The sequence below is a fragment of the Stegostoma tigrinum genome, chromosome 20 (assembly GCF_030684315.1).
Source record: "Stegostoma tigrinum isolate sSteTig4 chromosome 20, sSteTig4.hap1, whole genome shotgun sequence".
Taxonomy (NCBI): Eukaryota; Metazoa; Chordata; class Chondrichthyes; order Orectolobiformes; family Stegostomatidae; genus Stegostoma; species Stegostoma tigrinum.
Window position 1 is genome coordinate 29,569,282 of NC_081373.1, and position 21,856 is coordinate 29,591,137.

General features: G+C 39.3%; 1 protein-coding gene across 1 annotated transcript in view; it reads left to right on the forward strand.

The window, feature by feature from the left end:
* The first annotated feature begins 10,810 nt into the window (after positions 1-10,810).
* Positions 10,811-21,856, forward strand: part of gpr26 (G protein-coupled receptor 26) — a 30,278-nt gene continuing 19,232 nt past the window's right edge. The window contains exons 1-2 of the mRNA XM_048550754.2: positions 10,811-12,004; positions 20,466-20,579. Coding sequence (XP_048406711.1) covers positions 11,337-12,004; positions 20,466-20,579 — 782 coding nt within the window. The 5' untranslated portion in view covers positions 10,811-11,336. The remainder of the gene's footprint in view (positions 12,005-20,465; positions 20,580-21,856) is intronic.

Genomic DNA, 21,856 nt, shown 5'->3' on the forward strand with positions numbered 1-21,856 from the left:
TTTATTCATTCAGAATGTGGTGAAACTTTAGAATTCTCTATCCCAGAGGGCTAAGAAAGCCCAGTTGTTGAATATATTCAGAACAGGGATTGATAGGCTTCTCAATATTTGAGGTATCTTGGAATGTGGAAACAGTTAGGAAAATGATGTTGCAATTGACGATCAATCACAATTTTGTTGAATAGCAGAGCAGGCACTAAATGGCCTATTAATACTTCTGTTTCCTATGGCAGATTTACCTCGTTTAAGTAAGTGGGCAAAAAAAAATGGCAGATGGAATTTAATGTGAACTTGTTCATCTTGACTGGAAGAATAGTAAAACCGCACCTGGTTAAATGTAGAGCTTACTGAATTTTGTGGTACAGAGGGATTAAGATATCCTGGGACATGAATAACAAAAAGAAATAGTTTGTGAGTACAGTCAGTGATTAGCATGGCAAATTGAATGTTAATGTTATTGTTCAGGGAGGTTTTAAGGCAACTGCACAGGTTACTGGTGAGAACACATCTGGAATACAGCATACAGATTGATCACTTTATTTAATGCAGGAGTCAACTGCATTAGAAACAGGTCAGAAAAGGTTCACTCAACACAACCCTTGGATGAAGGGCTTATTTTATGGAGAAAGGTTGAACAGGTTGAACTTATCCCCATTTAAAAGAGTGAGTGGTGATCTTAATGAGACATAAAAGATCCTGAAGAGAATTGACAGGATGTGCAGTGGATCCTGAAAGGATGTTTCCTCTTGTGGGACACTAAGGACGCAAATGGTAGGGGACACAGTTTAAAATTACAGGCCTCCATTTTAAGACAAAAATGAGGGCAAAAAATGTTCATCTCAGAAGGCCATTAGATTGTGGAATTCTCTTCCCTAGGTTTCAATGGAGGTTAGATCGGGGAATTTGAATCTGAGTTTGATAGATTTTTGATTGACAAGAAAATCAAGAGTTATCGGGGGTAGAAAAGGATACAAGCAAATCAGCCATAATTTTATCAAGATGTGAAGCAGACTAAAATAGTTGAATGTGAACTATGAACAAAGATATTTCTATTTGGCAGAAAACAGTGGAGATTTACAACATTAATTTTGATTTGGATAAAGTACCCACACAATGATATGTCTGCTATACTTATGCTACAGCTGTGTTAATCACTTAAAATTATTATGTATTTAGTAGCTTGAGGAACAAAATTATGATGTTATTGTAAGTGTTTCTTACTGACATCTGTACCAAATATCCAAATATCAGCAAAAATGAAGATTTAGATTCAAATTGCATCTATCACATCTTTAAGGAATGCTTCTGACAAATTACTTTCTATAATATGGTGCAAAATTTTAACAAACTTGACTTGCAGGCATGCAGTATTTTAAATTTAGAATTTCAGCATGATCACATTGGGTGCTGGACTTGATGCCAATGATTTGGGCATTTATTCTTTTTCTCAAGCCGTCATTCCTGATTAGTTTCTGTCCATTGTCACTATTGTTATATAGGCAAAAGCAACAGTTAATTGGCACACAGCAAAAACAAATGTAACTGAGATCTAAATAACCTGTTGAAGGTATAGAAATAAAATCACTGTACCCATTTTATGGTTTCTTTTGGAAATAGGACTAGAGAAGTTTCCAAGTTTTGCCCTCTGAGGAAAAAATAGGACATCCAGAAAAAGTCCTGTCTTTCTTTGAAGAATATTATTGAATCTTTAGCATTTATTGATGTAAACTTTAAATAGAATGATGGCGCTTCATAATGATCCAGTCACTGCTGCTTCATCTCAAATTATATACTCAAAACCAGGCATAATAATTTCAATCAACAACCCCTCATTCATCAGAGTCAAGTTTGTATTTTTACCTTAAACATTTATTGACATGAACTGTTCTTTCTTTATCTCTTGTATTTTGTAGTAATAGGCACCTATAATTGCTTTTCTCTTCTAAGTACTTGTCACATCCAGAAGGGATTGCTAGAGCTGTACTGTGTACCATAGAGGCTTTCTCAACTTGATGAAATTCACTAATGTGCACCAAAAACTTCAGCATCTATAATTGAACAGCATTACTGTTAGTGCACCATGCATGACCAGTTATTGGAATTGTTTCGATTGTGTTTTGTTTTGCAGATGTTTTATGTCTGTTACGGGAAAAATCTGGCCGAATCAACACTGAACCTGCAAATTCCTAATGCAGATTGATTAGGATTGTCATTGAATAAAATATTGTGAAACAGTTTTAACTTCAATGAGAAAACAATCAGAATGGAATTCAAATTCAGTGTGACCACAGTAGAGTTCTATCAACAAAAAAGAGGAATGCAGTGACTTTAAAATAGAAAAACACTTTGATCACAATATTGGATTCTTCATTGTCTTCAGGGAATTCTTTATTATTAATTCATTTCAGCTTTTTGATTTTACTGCATCACCTGTGCGTAAAAGCAAGGCAAAGATTTTAGACTATTTTTACATATCTCTAAATAATATGAATGTTATTGCATCAAACATTTTGAATTCAAGATGGAGTGAATTTTGATTATTAATTCCAGACATTTGGTAGAAGCAACAAAAATAATTTGTACTGAAAGAAGTGCAAGCAGTTGTCCAAGTTAAAAATGTTTAACTACATCAGTGAAAGCTTGCTAACAGTGCTACATAGATCGATTATTAAATGTGTGGTGGTGAATTAACTTTCTCAGCATGCTACCCATCAGTACATGGCTTACATTTGATAAGTTAATGATCCTTCAAGGACAAGAAAATCTCTTGCAGAATATCAGTGTGATGGATCAAAAAATGGCCGGTATTTGAAATCCTGTGGCTCCCATACCATTGGATCCACACTTCATACCTTGTATCTATTACAATATTCCTGGCTTCAGCTGATAGGAGATTTTTTTGTTTGAATGGAGGTCACATTAATCGTTTAGATGAGAATGTTGACTAGGTGTTTCCTGGATACAAATTTCCCCAAAATAATAATCACATTCCATTTTGCTTGTGAGGAATCTTCTCACAGTCTGTAGGAACATGAGATTTTAGCTACAGAAGATTGGATCCTTTTTTTGAAAGAAATATTTCATTTTTCCATGAACTTGATCAGCTTTATGATTCTCCTCCAGTCATGCTAGAAGTGGAGAAAACTTTTTCCTCAAAGATTCCCAACCAGGAAACATGTCCAACTGACCAGATCATGGAGAACAGTGAGATCACCAATTAGAAGATTCTGAGAAAGTACTCGAAGGGAGATCAGGTTCCTTTAAAATTGTAAATAAAAACCAAAAGAACTGCAGATACTGCAAGTCAGGGACAAAAACAAAGTTGCTGGAAAAGCCCAGATAACAAGGTGTCGAGCTGGATGGACGCAGCAGGCCAAGCAGGAAGGCTGACGTTTCGGGCGTAGACTCTTCATCAGAAATGGGAGAGGGGAAGGGCGTTCTGAAATAAATTGGGGGAGGGGGGAGGTGGATCGAAGATGGATAGAGGAGAAGATAGGTGGAGAGGAAACAGACAAGTCTGGCAGCATCTGTGAAGGAAAAAACAAAGTTAACGTTCTGAGGAAGGGTCACCAGACCTGAAACGTTAAATCTGTTTCTTTCCTTCACAGATGCTGCCAGACCTGCTGAGCTTTTCCAGCAACTTTGTTTTTGTCCCTTAAAATGGTATTCTTTGTTTTCAGATTTTACTGTCAGTGCAAACAATTGTTTCTTCCTTAGTCTATCAAAAACCTTTCTAATCTGCAACATCTCTGTTAAACCTTTCTTTTTACCTTCTCTGATCTTAGGAGAGCAACCCAGCCTCTTCAGCCTTGCCAAATAACTTAAGGCATTTATTCATCCTTGTAAATCTTTTCTACAAACTTCCCAAGTCTTTCTTATGCTTAAAATCTGTTGCTGAACTTTGGATACCACATTCCAGGCCTTAAAAAGTCATTATAAAGATTGAGTATAACGATTTAATTTGTACTCTATGCCTTTGTTTACAAAACAGAGCATCCTGACATTGTTTTTGACAGGCTTTTTGACATGCTTTATCATTCTTAAGGATTTTTATATGTAAAGCCCCCAAGTGTCCATTAGCACATCTCTTAAAATTGTGCATTGATCCATATCATTTTTCCTCATTCATCATTACAGTTTTTTTTAAACATATTCCTGCCTGAGAAACAAATCAAATCCACAAGTTTTCCACTTAAGAATTTTTGAACAGGAGTAATCTTATCTAATCGCAGGTTGTATTTTGGAGGACAGTTTATTGAACCACCACAATCACTAGTGAATTCCAAAGAGCCAGCTATTGAAAGGCAAAACTCGAGCCAACCTTTACATATCTTTTAAAATTTTATTTACAGAGATGCACATTACAGAACATGCACCTCCTACCTCCAGTATCACAGTTTATGTTTGTCCTTTTTGTGTACGAGTGAATCCACAGTTAACACTGAGCACATTCATAAAATAAAACACATTTAATATGGAAGTAGCAATTTGTGTGTAACAATGTAATCAATGAACCTTGTACATTGGTAACAAAGTCATTTCCAACACTGTCACTGAGCTCATCTCCTCTGGTGATCTTTAATGAATGGTTTCATGGTCTCCCAACCTTGACAAACCCACATAACTTATTACTTCACCAACACCTTCCACCCCAACCTTCAGTTCACCTGGGCCATCTCCAGCACATCCCTCACCTTCCTGGACCTCTCAGTCTCCATCTCAGGCAACCAGCTTGTAACTGATGTCCATTTCAAGCCCACCGACTCCCACAGCTACCTAGAATACACCTCCTCCCACCCACCCTCCTGCAAAAACTCCATCCCCTATTCCCAATTCCTCCGCCTCCGCCGCATCTGCTCCCACGATAAGACATTCCACTCCCGCACATCCCAGATGTCCAAGTTCTTTAAGGACCGCAACTTCCCCCCCACGGTGATTGAGAACGCCCTTGACCGCGTCTCCCGCATTTCCCGCGACACATCCCTCACACCCCGCCCCCGCCACAACCGCCCCAAGAGGATCCCCCTCGTTCTCACACACCACCCTACCAACCTCCGGATACAACGCATTATCCTCCGACACTTCCGCCATTTACAATCCGACCCCACCACCCAAGACATTTTTCCATCCCCACCCCTGTCTGCTTTCCGGAGAGACCACTCTCTCCGTGACTCCCTTGTTCGCTCCACACTGCCCTCCAACCCCACCACACCCGGCACCTTCCCCTGCAACCGCAGGAAATGCTACACTTGTCCCCACACCTCCTCCCTCACCCCCATCCCAGGCCCCAAGATGACATTCCACATTAAGCAGAGGTTCACCTGCACATCTGCCAATGTGGTATACTGCATCCACTGTACCCGGTGCGGCTTTCTCTACATTGGGGAAACCAAGCGGAGGCTTGGGGACCGCTTTGCAGAACACCTCCGCTCAGTCCGCAACAAACAACTGCACCTCCCAGTCGCAAACCATTTCCACTCCCCCTCCCATTCTCTTGATGACATGTCCATCATGGGCCTCCTGCACTGCCACAATGATGCCACCCGAAGGTTGCAGGAACAGCAACTCATATTCCGCCTGGGAACCCTGCAGCCATATGGTATCAATGTGGACTTCACCAGTTTCAAAATCTCCCCTTCCCCCACTGCATCCCTAAACCAGCCCAGTTCATCCCCTCCCCCCACTGCACCACACAACCAGCCCAGCTCTTCCCCCCCACCCACTGCATCCCAAAACCAGTCCAACCTGTCTCTGCCTCCCTAACCGGTTCTTCCTCTCACCCATCCCTTCCTCCCACCCCCAGCCGCACCCCCAGCTACCTACTAACCTCATCCCACCTCCTTGACCTGTCCGTCTTCCCTGGACTGACCTATCCCCTCCCTACCTCCCCACCTACACCCTCTCCACCTATCTTCTTTGCTCTCCATCTTCGGTCCGCCTCCCCCTCTCTCCCTATTTATTCCAGTTCCCTCCCCCCATCCCCCTCTCTGATGAAGGGTCTAGGCCCGAAACGTCAGCTTTTGTGCTCCTGGGATGCTGCTTGGCCTGCTGTGTTCATCCAGCCTCACATTTTATTATCTTGGAGTCTCCAGCATCTGCAGTTCCCATTATCTCTAACTTATTACTGGGTCTGCAAACAGGGTGCCCCAGTAGGTCCGTTGTTTCAGGCTGTACCTATTCCACTGAAATGAATTCTTCATATGTTGCATCTATTTCTTCTCCTCTTGTCCAGTCACTTTCCATCCCTTCTCTGATTGCATCACTTTAAGAGTTTCCGGACAGTGGTGATCTCCTTTCACCATGGATGCTGATCAGATTTCCATCGTCCATCAAGGTTCTCTGAGAACTCTCCACTCCTTCCTTGAACAAAAGCCTAATATTCTGAAAGTTCACAGCAGCTCTGGCAGGATTTATAGAAGAGAAAGAAAGTTAAATGTTTTGAGTCTGATATGACTCCTCTTCAGAGTTCTACAATCTTAGATTAACACCCATGAATTCAGTCCGTGGTCAGGGATAGGAGACTGTGACTACAAGCAAGGGAGGTAGGGGGGTTCAGGAGGTAGCGCTGAATGAGCCTCAGCTCTTTAAATCATCTAACAGGTCTGGTAACCTTTCTCCCTGTGTGGAGGGGAACAGGGCCAATAAGGACGATAAGCAAATTCACCATAGCACCATGAGAAAGAAAAGATAAGTGTTCTTGTAATTGGGGATAGTATAGTCAGAGGAATAGACATTGTTCTCTTTGGCTGCAATCAAGAGCCTAAAAGTTGTGTTGGCTGCGTGGATCAGGATATCTCATGTGGGCGGTAGAAGAGCTTGGAGTGGAGGGGAAAGATCCAGTTGTCATGGCCCACATAGGTACCAGTGATGTAGGTACAATGAGGCAAGAGGTTCTGCTGACGGAATATGAGCTGCCAGTAGCTAACGTAAAAAGCAGTAGGAGAGAGATAAACTGACTATGGCTAACCAAGGAAGTTAAGTACAGTGTTAGGTTGAAAGAAAAAGCATAATAGGAGGCAAAAGCCAATGATAGGCCCAAACACTGGGATAAATTCAGATTCCAGCAAAGAAAGACTAAAAAGATAATAAAGCAAGAGAAGTAAACTACAAGGTCAAACAAAATTAATTAAAAACAACTGACAATAAGCACTTCTTAAAATAAATAAAAAGGAAGAGCCAAGTCAAAGTGAACAAAGGTCCCTTAGAAAAATTAATTTGAGGATGTGGTGATGAGGAACAAGAAAGTTGCAGAACAGTTAAAACAGATACTTTGCGTCAGTCTTTTATGGTGAAACATACCTTGAACTTCCTATTAATACTAAAGAATAGAGGGGAGCAATTAAGTGCCAGCAACATCACTAGAGAATTGAAACTGGCAAATTAATGGGACTAAAGGCAAATAAGTCCCCTGGCCTTGTTGGCTTTCTTCCAGGATCATAACAGAGGTAGCTATAGAGACAATGGTTGCATTGATTATAATTTTGCAAAAATCCTTACACTCTGGAAAAGTATCAGAGGATTGGATTAGCACAGTTACTAAATTGGCTAAAGGGCAGGAAAAATGTATGAAGATAAGGGGTTCTTTTTCAAGTTGGCACCCTGTGACCAGTGACCAGTGACAGGGATCAGTGATGGGACTGTAATAGTTTACAAGTTATGTTAATGACTTGAAGGAAGGAAACAATAATATTATTGCCAAATTTTTAGACAACACAAAAATAGGTGGAAAGGCAGATTGCATGAGGGTTACAAACAGCTTACAGGGAGATACTGATAGGCTAGGTAAGTGGGCAAAAAATTGGCAAATGGAGTAACATGTGGGAAAATGTGAAATTGTTCATTTTGGAAGGGAGAACAGAGAACGAAGTATTATTTATATGGAGAAAAACTGCAGAGAGTTGCAATGCAAAATAATTGGGGACACTTGTACATGAAACACAGAAACCTAGCACACAGGTACTGCAGGTAACCAGGAAGGCTAATGGAATGTTGGCTTTCATTTTAAGAGGTTGGAACATAAGTGTAGGGGAATCTTACTGCAACTATACAAGGTGCTATTGAGGCCACATCTGGGACTATGAGCTATTTTGATTCCCTCATTCAAGAAAATATATTATGTAATTGGTGGCTAATCAGAGAAGGTTCATTCAGATGATCGCCAGTAGGGAGGAATTGTGTTATCAGGCAAAGTTAAACACGTTCGTACTCTAATGATTGGAATTTAGAAGAATGAAGGGTGATCTCATTGAAGCACATATAGTCTTCTTATGGGGCTTGACAGGGTGAGTTTGAGAGGATGTTTCTGCTGGTGGACAGTCTCAGATTAGAGGACATAGTCTCATAATAAATGTTTGCCAATTCAAGTGTCAGAAGAGAAGGAATTTCTCCTCACAGATGTTTTGTGGGTCTTTGGAGCTCCTTGTCACAGGGAGCTGTGTGGGTAGAGTCCTTGTGTATATTTCCAATTGAGGTGGATAGATTCTTGATCAGCAGGGGAGTGAAAGGTTATGGGGAAAGGACAGCAAAATGGGTGAGGAATGTTAGATAAGCCATGATTCTACTGAATGGTGGAGCAGACTTGAGGGATCAAACGATCTAATGCAGTTTCTATTTCATGTGGTCTTATGGGCACCTGAGTGATCTATCATCAGTTCTGGTTTAAATTCACATACTGACTTTTCATAACTACTCATTTTTTCAATTTAAGGTACATTGGAATTATACAACAAGAAAGGGCTATTCAGGCCATCGTGTCTGTGTTGACTCTTTGAAGGAACTCTCCAAATTAGTCCCTTACACCAGATTTTTCCAACATAACCCATCAAACCAGTTCTCTTTAAGCAAATATATGGAACCCAATTCACCTTTCAAGATGTTTGGTTCAGATCTTAACACCCCTTGCCTGATAAACAGTATTTAATTTCCCCTGTAGTACTTAAGTAAATTACCATACGTCTGTAACCTTGTGTTATTGACCCAAATGAAACAATTTTCCTTTATTTGTTCTCCCAAAGCCCTCACACTTTTAATCCCATTTCCAAATATGGTTATAACCATGATGGCTAAATTGTACATTTTTTTCACAAAGCACTGGATTGTGCTCTGGGCAGTGAACAAATAGCATTAACCATTTCCTGCTGTATACTTGTCCATAAGTTTCCAAATCATTTCTATACTGGAAATACAATCTGTTAGTCAATTGCCTAAAAACTTATTATCATCAATAGGACACCTACAATCTGTGGGAACAGAACAACAATTCTACATGGCCTTAATCAATTAATCAAATTAAAGAGTTGTGAATGAGCAGCATACTGTCTAAATTAATAAATGTCGATTTGAATGCTGAACTCTATATCAAGCACATACGTAGACTAGATGGAAACAAAAGTTGAATGTAGAAGGACAATCATGAAAGGATCAAAAATAAAAAATGAATGGAAAATTTATCTTTTATTTCTGAGAATTCTAGAGAATAATTAAAATCTGAATGGACCCTACTTGCAAAAGTTTGCTTTCAATGCCAGAGGGTCTGTTTATGTGTAATTAAAATATACCATGCTCTTAAATGGACAAATACAGTAGAATGGACAAACAATAACTTCTGAGGAAATTAACTTGCATCTATTAGTTATTTGCAGCAACATGACACCGTTGTATTTGGGAGGTGATTGAATTAAATAGCACCATGCCATGTTCTGGAAAAAAATGGAGGAATGTTGTCTGGGACAGCCACCTGTAAGCTATCCACAAATCTGTGTGATCGTCAAATGTTACGATTACATTTTCAAGTACCCTCGGCTGTACACTGCGAGCCGCATCATTATCTCCACAGCTTCTGACAGCGGTGTGGGGAATAATGACTTGTCCATCTGACTCCTGGCAATCGCCTGCGGATGTTACTGAGAACATTTTGCGCTATGGTAAAGATTTCCGATCTTTATGGTTTGAATGAAATGATAATAACAATCTTAGACACTAACATCAATGCTGAGAGACTTACCTAGGGCAGTTGCCTTGTCCACTGTCAGCTTGCAACTAAGGTTTTAGGGTTGGTCTCAGAGCATAACATTTGATCGGAAATCCTCGAAATTTTACTGAATGTCTTCATGGCTCTGTCTGCTTGCCCAAACCCATCAGCATTTCTCTGCCCCTTCCCGCTTGAAATGCATATTCCTATTTATAAGTTTGCAATGCTATGAAAATGAAGCCATTCTTGGGATTACTGTAACAAACTGCCTTTATTAAGTGCCTCAGCTGATGCACATAAGAGCCTGTCGTTGATAAGATGGCTTGTGAAACCAGACTGATATCGGGAGAAGCTACTATTTTGATACGGAAATGAATTTTATTCCTCCCACCGTAACTTGGTAGGAATTGTGATAAGTGGTGTGTAAATCACGAGTCTTTCCTGTGCAAAATAGTGACCGTTCCCATCCTCTGAGAGCCAATTCATAAGGCTATAACTGTAAAACACATGATGCGTGAGTGTGTTATACAAACTCGCGCCAACTTGTACGTGTGGTGTAAAATATCGCCCGGGTTAAGCTATATGACTCAGTGGCTGCCAGCCTGATAGAAGAACATCTCTCAGAATGAAGGGGTTTCCTACTAATATCCTTGAGGTTTCTCATAAAGTTTTTTTTGAATGGGATGACTTATTGTTCAATTAACTGATGAGCAATCCTATTAATTGATTAAATCCACCATCGTAATGACTTAGTCCCTGAAATTCGGGTTATAATGATTACCATATAGTAATTCGTTTAATCTTATAGGTCAGTATTTACCAGTGATCAGATACAAACATCTACTTACTGCGCCTGTCGACACCGTGTCTGATACCTTGCTCTATATTAGAAACAGCTTTAGTTCGAGAGCACTTGGTGGACACTTTTGACCACAATTGTTCAATGACTCAGACGTGCATGTGATAGGTAGACTCAATAAATCTTACCCCCCTCCACCCCCCCAATTCAAAGCAGCGCAGAGATTGAAGTGAGTGTGCCAATAATGAACTGAACTGTCAAAACGGCTCTTCTTCAATAACCAGTATTACTTGTGTCTGGGCTCACGGAAGAGCCCACGAACTCTCTCTGCAAGGGCAAAGCAGGCAGTCGGGGAGCATTCCAGAGCCTCAGTGAAATGGACTTCCCCGGTGCCCGGTAAATTACACCGAGCCAGTGACGTGGAACCTCACAGAATTGCAACTCGCCTGCAAAACAACGCCGGACTTACTGGGAGGTGGGGAGCGAACACGGAGCTGCAGGAAAATGTATTGTCTGGGATTTGGGAATGACAGAACCGGCTACAAGGGACACTGAGCGGCGAAAACCATGAGCACAGCGGAGGTGATCCTATCGCTCTTCCTGGGAATTTTGATGATTGTGTCGTTGCTGTCCAATGTCTTGGTGCTGATCTGTTTTCTGTACAGCGCTGAAATCCGGAAACAGGTCCCTGGGATGTTCATCATTAATTTGACACTCAGTAACTTGTTGACGACTGTGCTGAACATGCCATTAACTTTAGTGGGGATCATCAACAAGGAGCAGCCAGCAGCCGACTCCGTCTGCCGACTCGTAGGCTTCCTGGAGACTTTTCTGATAACCAATTCCATGCTGAGCATGGCTGCTCTAAGTACTGACAGATGGATTGCGGTGGTTTTTCCATTAAGTTACAATTCTAAGATGCGTTACAAGGACGCTGCCATCATGCTGGGTTACACGTGGTTTCACTCTCTGTCCTTTCCTATTGTGGCAATCTGTCTATCCTGGGTCGGTTACAGCCGCCTATACGCCTCCTGTACTCTCTGCCAGACCCGAACTGACGATCAGACCCAATTTGTGGTTTTTACGGTAGTTTTTCACGCCCTCAGTTTTCTCCTTTCGTTAATAGTGCTATGTTTCACCTATCTGAAAGTGCTGAAAGTGGCGCGATTTCACTGCAAGAGGATAGATGTAATCACCATGCAAACGCTAGTGTTACTGGTGGACATTCATCCAAGGTAGGCAGCCCACACCGTGGGTCTGGTCCGACAGCATTTACTGCTCTGTTTTCGAATAAAGAAATAAATGTGCATGAATGTAGTTTAGAGTTTATATCATTTTTGCAGTGATCCTCCTTGTAGGCATTGACAAACACACACACACACATTTTTACCAAATAGCAAATGAGGATGTCCTGATGTGTGTGTACAGGTTATGACTAAGGTGTTGTTGTAATTTATAGTCATGTTTGTATTTTACTATATTCTAAGACATTATTTGCATCCCTGGGTTACTTTTGATTCCCACAGGACACTCCCTCTCTTCCTGCACGTTTGTATTTTTGAGGATACATACCTCCCGTACAGTTGCTGTTGCCCAGGCTATTCATCTGCAAATGACGGACATATTCGAGAAAGTTAATGAAAATGAAGTCGTCGTCCTGTGTGCGCTGTGCTAGTTCTGCAGATTTCTGCGTCGGCTGACGTATCCAAGCAGCCCACGCTCGCAACAATATCAGAAGATAAAAATAAAAAAAAACATGCTAACATTATGCACTCTGCAATAAACCTACAAAGCATAACAAAAAGAACGATTTCTAACAGTCTTCCTTTTTAAAATCCCAGTATAAACGGAGTGTATCAATTATGTAGATACACATGCCACAGAATGAAGTGCCTTGATACAAGTGGTGCTCCTGAATTTATACCCCAACGTCTCAAATTAAGGGTAACATTTGTAATGGTCAAGTTTCAAAACATTTGTTATTATGAAATTGCTGGACTGGGAGGAATCCCCACGACATGTCATTTTCAAGAGCTCAGATCGGTGATTTCAGCAGAGTGGATTGCGGGATGTTGTTCTGCAAATTCATATTCCCCCATGCGACCTCAGTTGATCACACTTTCTAAAATAACCCAACGACAAAATACCACGCGGGGAATATCAGATTACCACAATTCTGATGAAAAGGGTGCGCTGACAAATTCTCTTTTTTGATATTATCCCAAGTATTCGATGAATCTGAGAATTTTTGGTTTGAAATCCCTCTGATATGATTTACCACCATTTTTTGTCTTAATTTCATTGGATCTTTTCGGCCTCCAAACAGACGAGTAATAATATTGTCACCCACACACACTGTTACCGTTATGATTGTGATAGGACCCTTTTCCAGCAAATCCTTACGTGTTTGAGTCGGGTTTATTTGACTTTAAAGCTTCTCCTGTTTCTTGCTGCTTATTTTTTAAAAAGCCTTTACCTTTGTCAAATGCACCAAAATTGGTCTTCATGTTACAGAAAATGCTCAAATTAAAAGAAAACAGTAATCATAATTGACATTTAAGTTTCAGCTTGAGATGAAATGCAATGAACTGGTAGTACATCATCATGTGTTACAGCTTCATATTAATATTGAAACAGAAAAACACGTGGCTTTGAAATTTGTTTCTGAAGTTGTCTCTGAAGGAATATAGTTTTCATCTTAAACCCCAGATCAAAAGTGGACAATGGACTCTGGTTTATTTAAACACAATTTCTGGAATAAGTCAAACTTTGAAGAACTCTATTTTAAAAAGTGTGATAATGGAAAGTTGGCTCAAAAAAGGACAGGACTGAGTGCTAAATCTTTCAACCTCTATCACATTCAGAAAAGTTAGGAAGAGGGAGAATGGAGGAGAGGCGATAGTGTTGATTAAGGAGTGGAGTACTGAAGAGCATACCCTACATTGTTGAAGGACAACACTGATTTGGTGAGAATAAGATTGAGTGGTGCAGTATTTATAAAGTATCTGTAATGGGGGACTTCAATTAACCAAATGTACATTGAAATACTGGGAGTGCAGGGACGAAGAATTCCTAAAGTGAATTCAGTAGAATTTTCTGCCAAAGTGTATTTCTAATGGAGGCATTGTTAGGCCCCCATTCTTGGGAATGAGGTAGGCCAAGTGAACCCAGTGTCAGTAGGGTGACATATAGGAATAATGATGCTTATGTTATAAACTTTAAGTAGACAATTAGAAAGTACAAGGAAAAATCTAGAGTAAGAAGAAATAAATAGGAGAAAACCAACTGCAAATGAGGTGCAAATAGATCTGTCCATGATAAATTGCAATCAAAGATTGGCACAATTGACTGTATTTGAACAATAGGCTGCCTTTAACAAAGAGTTAATTCTGGCCCAGTCAAGGAATATGAAGCAGAAAGAAAGTGTTAGATGTCAGATGATTAAAAAATTGAGAACTAGTTCTCAATATGGCAGGGTTATAGACAAAGTCAAAACCTGAAAGCAAAAGGAGTGTATGGAAAGAGATAGTTAGTTAATGTGAATGAGAATCTAAAAACCTTCAGTAGGCATTTCAGTAACAAAAGAGTGGGAAAAGGAGTGTGAGTGATAGTGGGAACTGCAGATGCTGGAGAATCCAAGATAATAAAATGTGAGGCTGGATGAACACAGCAGGCCCAGCAGCGTCTCAGGGGCACAAAAGCTGACATTTCGGGCCTGGACCCTTCATCAAAAGGAGTGTGATCATTTTGGATCTAAAAAGGGATTTCCATGTGGACACAATGGGCAAAAATGAGTTACTAAACAAATATTTTGCATTTGTCTTTACTAAGGAAGAATATGCAGAACAAGTCACAGTGAGATAAGGGTAGTTGAAGCATTTTAACAACAATATCAAAAAATAGCTCTTAAATGCACTGACTATGCTTAAGTTGATAAATTTCCAGGATAAAATGAGATGCATTCAAGGATTCTGATGGATTTTGCAAAAGCACTGGCCATAATTTTCTGATCAGTCTTAAATAGAGGGTTGGTGCTAGAGGACTAGAATGGCAAATGCTATACCATTGTTCAAAAATTACTGTAATGACAAACTGAGCTACAAGCCAAGCATTTTAAATGTGACAGTGGGAAAATTTTTTAAAAAGATAATTCAGAACAAAATTCACTGTCGGTCGGGAAAATGAACATTAGTTAACGAAAGCCAACACTGATTTGTTAAAGGCAAATGCTGTCTATTTAACCTGCATTGCATTCATTTTTGATGAAGTGATAGAAAGGGTGGTTGAAGGCAATGTAATTGATATGGTGTTCATGGAATTCCAATTGGCAATTAATGATGTATGTCATAATTTTTTTTTGACAAATTAGCATTCATGAAATGCAAGAGGCAGTAGCAACATAGATGCAGAGCTTAATAATTGGTAATAATGGTGAATGGTTATTGTTTGGACTGGAGGAACATTTATTGTAAAAAATTGTGGATAACATAAAACATGGAAGAGTTGTGCATGGTGAGGAGACAGTCTAAAAATTCAGAAGTTTGTTCAAATAGGTGGGCAGGTAACAGACTAAAAATAACGCATGTAAATTTGAAACTACTAATTTTGGCATGAAGATTGAAGAAATGTGACGTAAAAGAATGGGTATCATTATAGGAGGGTGCAAGAAAAGAGGAACTTATGGACATATATGCACAAATCACTGAAGGTAGCATGGACATTTGAGTAAGCAAATAATAAGGCCAACTGAATCATGAGTTTTATAAAGATATGCAAAAAGCATGAGAGCAAGTTATCTTTGATAAATCAATATAAAGTGCTGTTTCAGCCTCAACTGGAGAATTGTAGGCAGCTCTGTGCACTATACTTTAGGAAAGAGCAAGAGAGGGCTATTTGGTCCTTTGAACCTGCGTTACCATTCAGTTTGATCGTAACTCAGACTCTATCTCAATGCCACATTCCTTGTTTCTCCCCATAACCCTTGATAGGTTTAAAATCTGAAAATGTATCTATGCTTTTCTTGAATACATTCAATGACTTGGCTTCCACAGCCTTTTGTTGTAGGGAATTCTATAGGCTAACTACCCTTTCAGCAAAGACATTTTTCGTCATCTCAATACTAACTTGCCGGTCCCATATCCTGAGACTGTGTCTCCTGCTTCTAGACTCCCCAGTCAGGGAAAACATCCTCTCTGTATCTAGTCTGTCCAGCCCAATTGGAATTTTATACGTCTCAATTGGATTTCCCTGTCATCCTTCTAAACTATGGTGAATGCGAGCCCAATCAAACAAGTCTTTTCTCATTGGACAGTCCTGCCATTTCTGTATCAGTCTGCTGTACTTCTGCAGCAATCCCTTTATGACAAGCCTATCTTTTCTTAGGTAGGGAAGGCTGTGAGTACATCAGAGTACCAAAAAAGATTCAGAAGAAAGGTCTGCATGATGGGAAGTTATGTGTGAATTGGAGAAGCTGGAGATCATTTCTTAGAATGAGAGAACAGTAAGAAGAGATTTGATACAGAGCTTCAAAGTCATAAGCAATCTAGACAAAAAATAATGTGCAAAAACTGTTTCAGTAAGTCGGAGGATTGGAAGCAGAGATCACTGGCTTAACGTGATTGGCAAAAAAAGCAACAAAGGTATGAAGAAAACATTTTAGGACTTGGAATGTACTGCCTGAAACAATGGTGCAAGCAGTTTCAGTGAGGCATTCAGAAGAAGTCTGAATAATTGCCTGAAGAGAAATAATTTTCAGGGCTGCAAGAAAACCTGGTGTTAGTGAATTCCTCTTGCAGAAAGTCGGCATGGGTATAACAGGCCAATTGGCTGTGTTGTTACCATTTCAAGTTATGATGTGATTGACATTTATAAGAAATGCCTGCTATACTAACTAAAATAAAATCCATTGTTGGTCACTTCTGTAAATATACTTTTAGTAAAATGTGTTGACCAAAAACCTGAAGGAAAAGAAATATATTCATTGAACTATTCCATGTCCAATCCCTAAATGAAATCTCTTTAGCAATTGGAGTATCTTTTTAAGCATCAGCCCAATTTCATCACGTAGCCTTTGAACTATATTATGTAGTTTGAATAAAGACATATCTCCTGTACCTGTGGGTTTCTCTACACGTTTTTAATAATTGAAGAAAACGATATGAACAACAACGAGAATCATATAGTGCATTTATCTTTGTAAAATACCTCACTGTGCTTCACTGCAGTGTTAAAAAAGCACAAATTATGACAGACCACATAAGGCAGCATTAGAATAGGTAAACAAAATTTTGGTCACAGTGTTAGATTTTAAGGAATGTCTTAAAAGAGGTGAGATAATTTGAGATGCAGAAAAGTTTACAGAAGTTCCTGTAAGTTAACCAGGACAAATGTGAAGTGATGCATTTGGAAGGTCAAGTATAGGTAGAAATTATACAGTGAATGGTACAACCCTTAGGGCTATTGATGTGCAGAGAGATCTGGGTGTGCAAGTCCACGAAGAAGACAGCATAGGTAGATGAGGTAATAAAAAAAAGGCCTATGGCATTCTTGCCTTCAGTGGAAGGGGCATTGTGTATAAGGATAGGCAAGTGATGCTGCAGCTTTATATAGCTTTAGTTAGGTGAGACTCAGAATATTGTGTACAGTTCTGGCCACCACACTACTGGATGCTTTGGAGAGGGTCCAGGAAAGGTTTACCAGAATGTTGCCTGGTATGCTTATATACCTATGAACAATCGTTGGATCGACTGGGTTTGTTTTCACTGGAATGCAGGAGGGGTTGAGGGAGTGACCTAATAGAAGTTTATAAAATTATGAATGGCATGGATAGAATGAAAAGTATGACGCTTTGACTCAGGGTGGAGGGGTCAATTGCTAGAGGACAGAGGAGGTTCAAGGTGCAAGGGTAGGGTAAAGTTTAAAAGGCAAGTTTTTCACACAAAGGGTGGTGAGTGCCTGGAACCCATTGCCAGAGGAGATAGTGGGAGCAGACAAAATAGCAGCATTCAAGATGCGCTTGGGTGAATACATGAGCAGGAAGGGAATAGAGGGATAAATAACCCTGTTAGTGAAGACAGTTTTAGAATGGAAGAGCAAAATGTGTTGGTGCAGGCTTAGAGAACCAAGGGCTAGTTCTTGTACTATATTGTTCTTTGTCCTTAACCACCTGAAGGCATGAGAACTATTTGTGGATTGAATAAAATCTTTTATAGGAAAGAAGCTAGAACTGGAGGTTCGTAGGCTGTGACAAAGTCACAGAAATGAAGAGATGTAATTATGGAGCAATTTGAAAACAAAAGTGAGTATTTTTAAAATCAAGGCATCACAGAACTAGGAGCCAATGTAGGTTTATGAGAACTCAATATTGGAACCCTACATTAGAATGTAGGGAGCTGATTTTGAAATGAGCTCAAAGTTACAGAGTATAAGGTGGGATGTCAGCTGGGAGAGCTATGGAATAGTCAAATTTGAGGTAAATGGGGGATATAGCAACAGATAAGCTAAGGCAGGGTTCAGAGTTCAACAATGTTTCAGAGGCGAAAGGAGGCATATTTGGTGATTGAGAGGATGTAGTGTCTGAAACTTAACGCAGGATCAAAAAGAATTGAGTCTGCAAACTACCTAAAACAGAAATAAAAATTGTAGAGAAACTCAGCTCATCTCATAATATCTTTGGAGAAAAATAACAGATTTAACATTTCCAGTCTAGTGACCCTTCTTCAGAACCGGCTCTTCTGTTTATTTTCCTCCAGACACTAACAGACCTGCACAATTTTGCCAGCACTTTCTGTTTTTGTTTCAGATATCCAGCCTCTGCAGCTCTTTGTTATATGTTATCGCATGCTCAGACATTGACCATGAAGAGGGCTGGGTTTGGTGACTGGGGTATGGAGATTGTGGTGGGGATTGAAGTCAATGATTTAGATCTTGCCAATGTGTACTTGGAGGTAATTTATATTTGTCCAATTTTGAATGTCACGGAAGCAATGTGTCAAATCAGATGGAGGGGAGGGAACTGAGAGATGGTAAGATACAGCTGGGTATTTTCACCCTCAATTTGAAACCTAAAGTTGTGTTTTTAGGCATCAAAGCAATATAATGCCATGCAAATATTTGTAAAGAATTCAATAAGCTAATTGTTTCTAATGTCCTTGAGCAACGTAGATTGGTCTGTTTTGGGACATATAAAGGGCTGAACACAGCACAGCTTGCATCAAGTTAGATTCTCGTGATGTAATAAAATAGGCAGCGTGGAAGTAATGTGTAAAGTCAAGTCACGATTAGTCCAGGACATGATTCAATAGTAAAGACATGTTGTGCAAGGATAGCATAAGAAAAAAAAATCTTCAAGCAAGCGATTCCACAAATAGCCTGTCTAGTGAAAACTTGGAAATGACGCAAGCATGTGATAGAGCACAATTTGTTTTTCTCTTGGTCATAGTCAGACTTAATTTGGGTGCAACTAGTGATCTAGGTTATATATAGTTGGAATCACGTTTATCATTTTTCAAACTGTTTTAAGTTCAATAATATAAGAACAAATGATTTTCCTGGCACCACATTAAATAATATTGCTATTCCCATCTTTTTGCATCTGTTAAATATACAATAGTGAAGCACTGAATTTAGGGCAGATTATTTTTAATGTTTGCTCATACATACATTCATATGGTTATATTTGTCATAAATTTGTAAAAATCTGTGAATAATGCTTCATATTGTTTACATATAATACATTGCTTAGGAGGGTGTCACATTGTTTTACTTTTAGTTAAATATATATTTGTGCTGAATATCAAATAATTGTCAAGTAAATTAATCTTTAATTATTCCCCTTAATGTTTTTGTAAAATTAATGAATTTAATAACTGTGGTGATATACAACAAAGTAAATTTGGGGAAACTTTGCTTATTTTAAATTGGAAGTTGGCAACTTTAAATATTGATAACAACCGAATATTTTATAAATTGTATATCTTCCCAACTACAAGATCTTCCTTATTGATTTTACATAACAAAATATAACAATTGTTTTAGCATCAACTACTGATAACTAAGGGTCAAAGCAGCAAAACACCTTTTTTTCATTCTTTTATGGGATGTGGATGTCACTGGTTAGAATAGCATCTATTGGCCATCCCTAAATGTCATGGAGAAGAAGGTGGTGAGCTGCCTTCTTAAACTGTTGCAGTCCTTGTGGCGTAAGAACACTCATAGTGCTGTTTTTCAGGAGTTTCAGGATATTTCAACCTTGAAGAGAGACTTACAAAGCAGGATTGTGTGTGACTTGTCAGAGAACTTGCAGGTGGTGGCGCCCCCATGTATCTGACAACCTGTCCTTCTAGGCTGTAGAAGCGTTTGGTAGGTGCTAAAAGACAAAAATCGTTGAGTTATTGCAGTGTATCTTGTCGATGCTACACATGGCTGCACTATGGCTCAGTTGTGAAGGGAATGGATGTTGAAGGTAGCAGATAGGGTGCCAATCAAGCGAACTGCTTTGTCCCGGATGGTATCAGGTTATTGATTGTTGCTGGAGCTGCACTCATTCAGGTAATAGGTGAGCACTCCATCACACTCCTGATTTGAGCCTTGTAGAAGATGGACAAGTTCGGGGTGATTCCTTTGTGATTCTTAGTAGCAAATGTTTCTGGTTTTATGGAATATTATATATAGTTGCTTCTCTATATTTCTTTGCAGTGTAAGACAACGTTGCCTGGAAGAACAGAAACGGCGAAGACAACGGGCAACAAAGAAGATCAGTACTTTCATCGGCACCTTTATACTGTGCTTTGCGCCTTATGTCATTACAAGGTGTGTATAGTAATGTAGTCTTACGCCATGACAAATTCTGCAGCAAAATGATCAACTGACAGATTTGCATACTTGACAGAAAACAATATTTGTGAAGCTGGATAAGTTGAATGCAACATTTTTCAGATATATTATTTTGTTATTTATTCACACTTTTTAAATTGTTGTTTTTGTAGATTAGCTTAAACTAGATGAGGAATAAACTTGGATTTGTCATAATGCATTGGTTTGAAATATCAGAATTTGAACTAAGCCTTGAGATATTATGCAGGATGCTTTTAAAGGACAATGACACTGCAAGTAATATTGTCAAGAGATATAAGCCTGTTAACAGGCCTCAGTGTTTAAGATAATAGCTCAACTACTTGGGGGTTACAGGGAAGTAATCTCAGTAATATAAGGCTCCTACACATTTTCATGTGTTACCAAATATCTATTCAGAATAAGTGAATTACCGGGACTGCTGCACTGACAATGTTGATTAGATTATTATTGGTAACATAAAGAAAGAATTGTGTGGGAAGTACTTCAACACTGATTTATTGTCTCAGCAGTAAACTACTAGCTCTTATATACAGAAGGTATTTTTGATTTGCTGGTTTCAATAGTTGAACTATGGCATATTTGGCTGCAAATTACACATTTTAGCACCCGTTAAGTACTGGTTTTTAAGTACTGTTAACACTATTGGAAGGAGAGCATCAGCAGGATTAGATTTGGCCACCGGTGGTGCCAGATAGTAGAACATCAGATTCTGCTGGTAAACAACATACCTGTTCGCAAACCTATACCAAAGAATATGAGGATTAATATGGCAGCACAGTGCCATCATGCTCATTAATGTCTTAGGCACCATCAAACAACTATACAAATGGCTGCCAAAGGCAGGCCAGCGCTTTTTTAATATTGGTTCCTTCCAGGAGAGCGGTAATAATTCATCACTATCAGATAGCTTGCTAGCTATAGAAATGTTAAGTAGATTATAAAATGCCTTATTGAGCAGAGGCAGTAATTTGATCACTTTCATCCTGACTTGCATCAAATTGAAAAAGGGGAGCTAAATTCTGCATGTCAGTTGATCTTAAAAATAATCCAGAAGGTTTGCTGTCTTAACTAGATAGTAATTCAGGTCCTCATGCTCAATATGACACATATCAGAATTCTATTCTCAATGTTCAATTTTACATGATCATAATCAGAATAATGCAGTCGAATTTCTAATTCCTTTACCTTCATTTTAAGGCAATTATCCATACTATCATTATTTTAAGAGAATT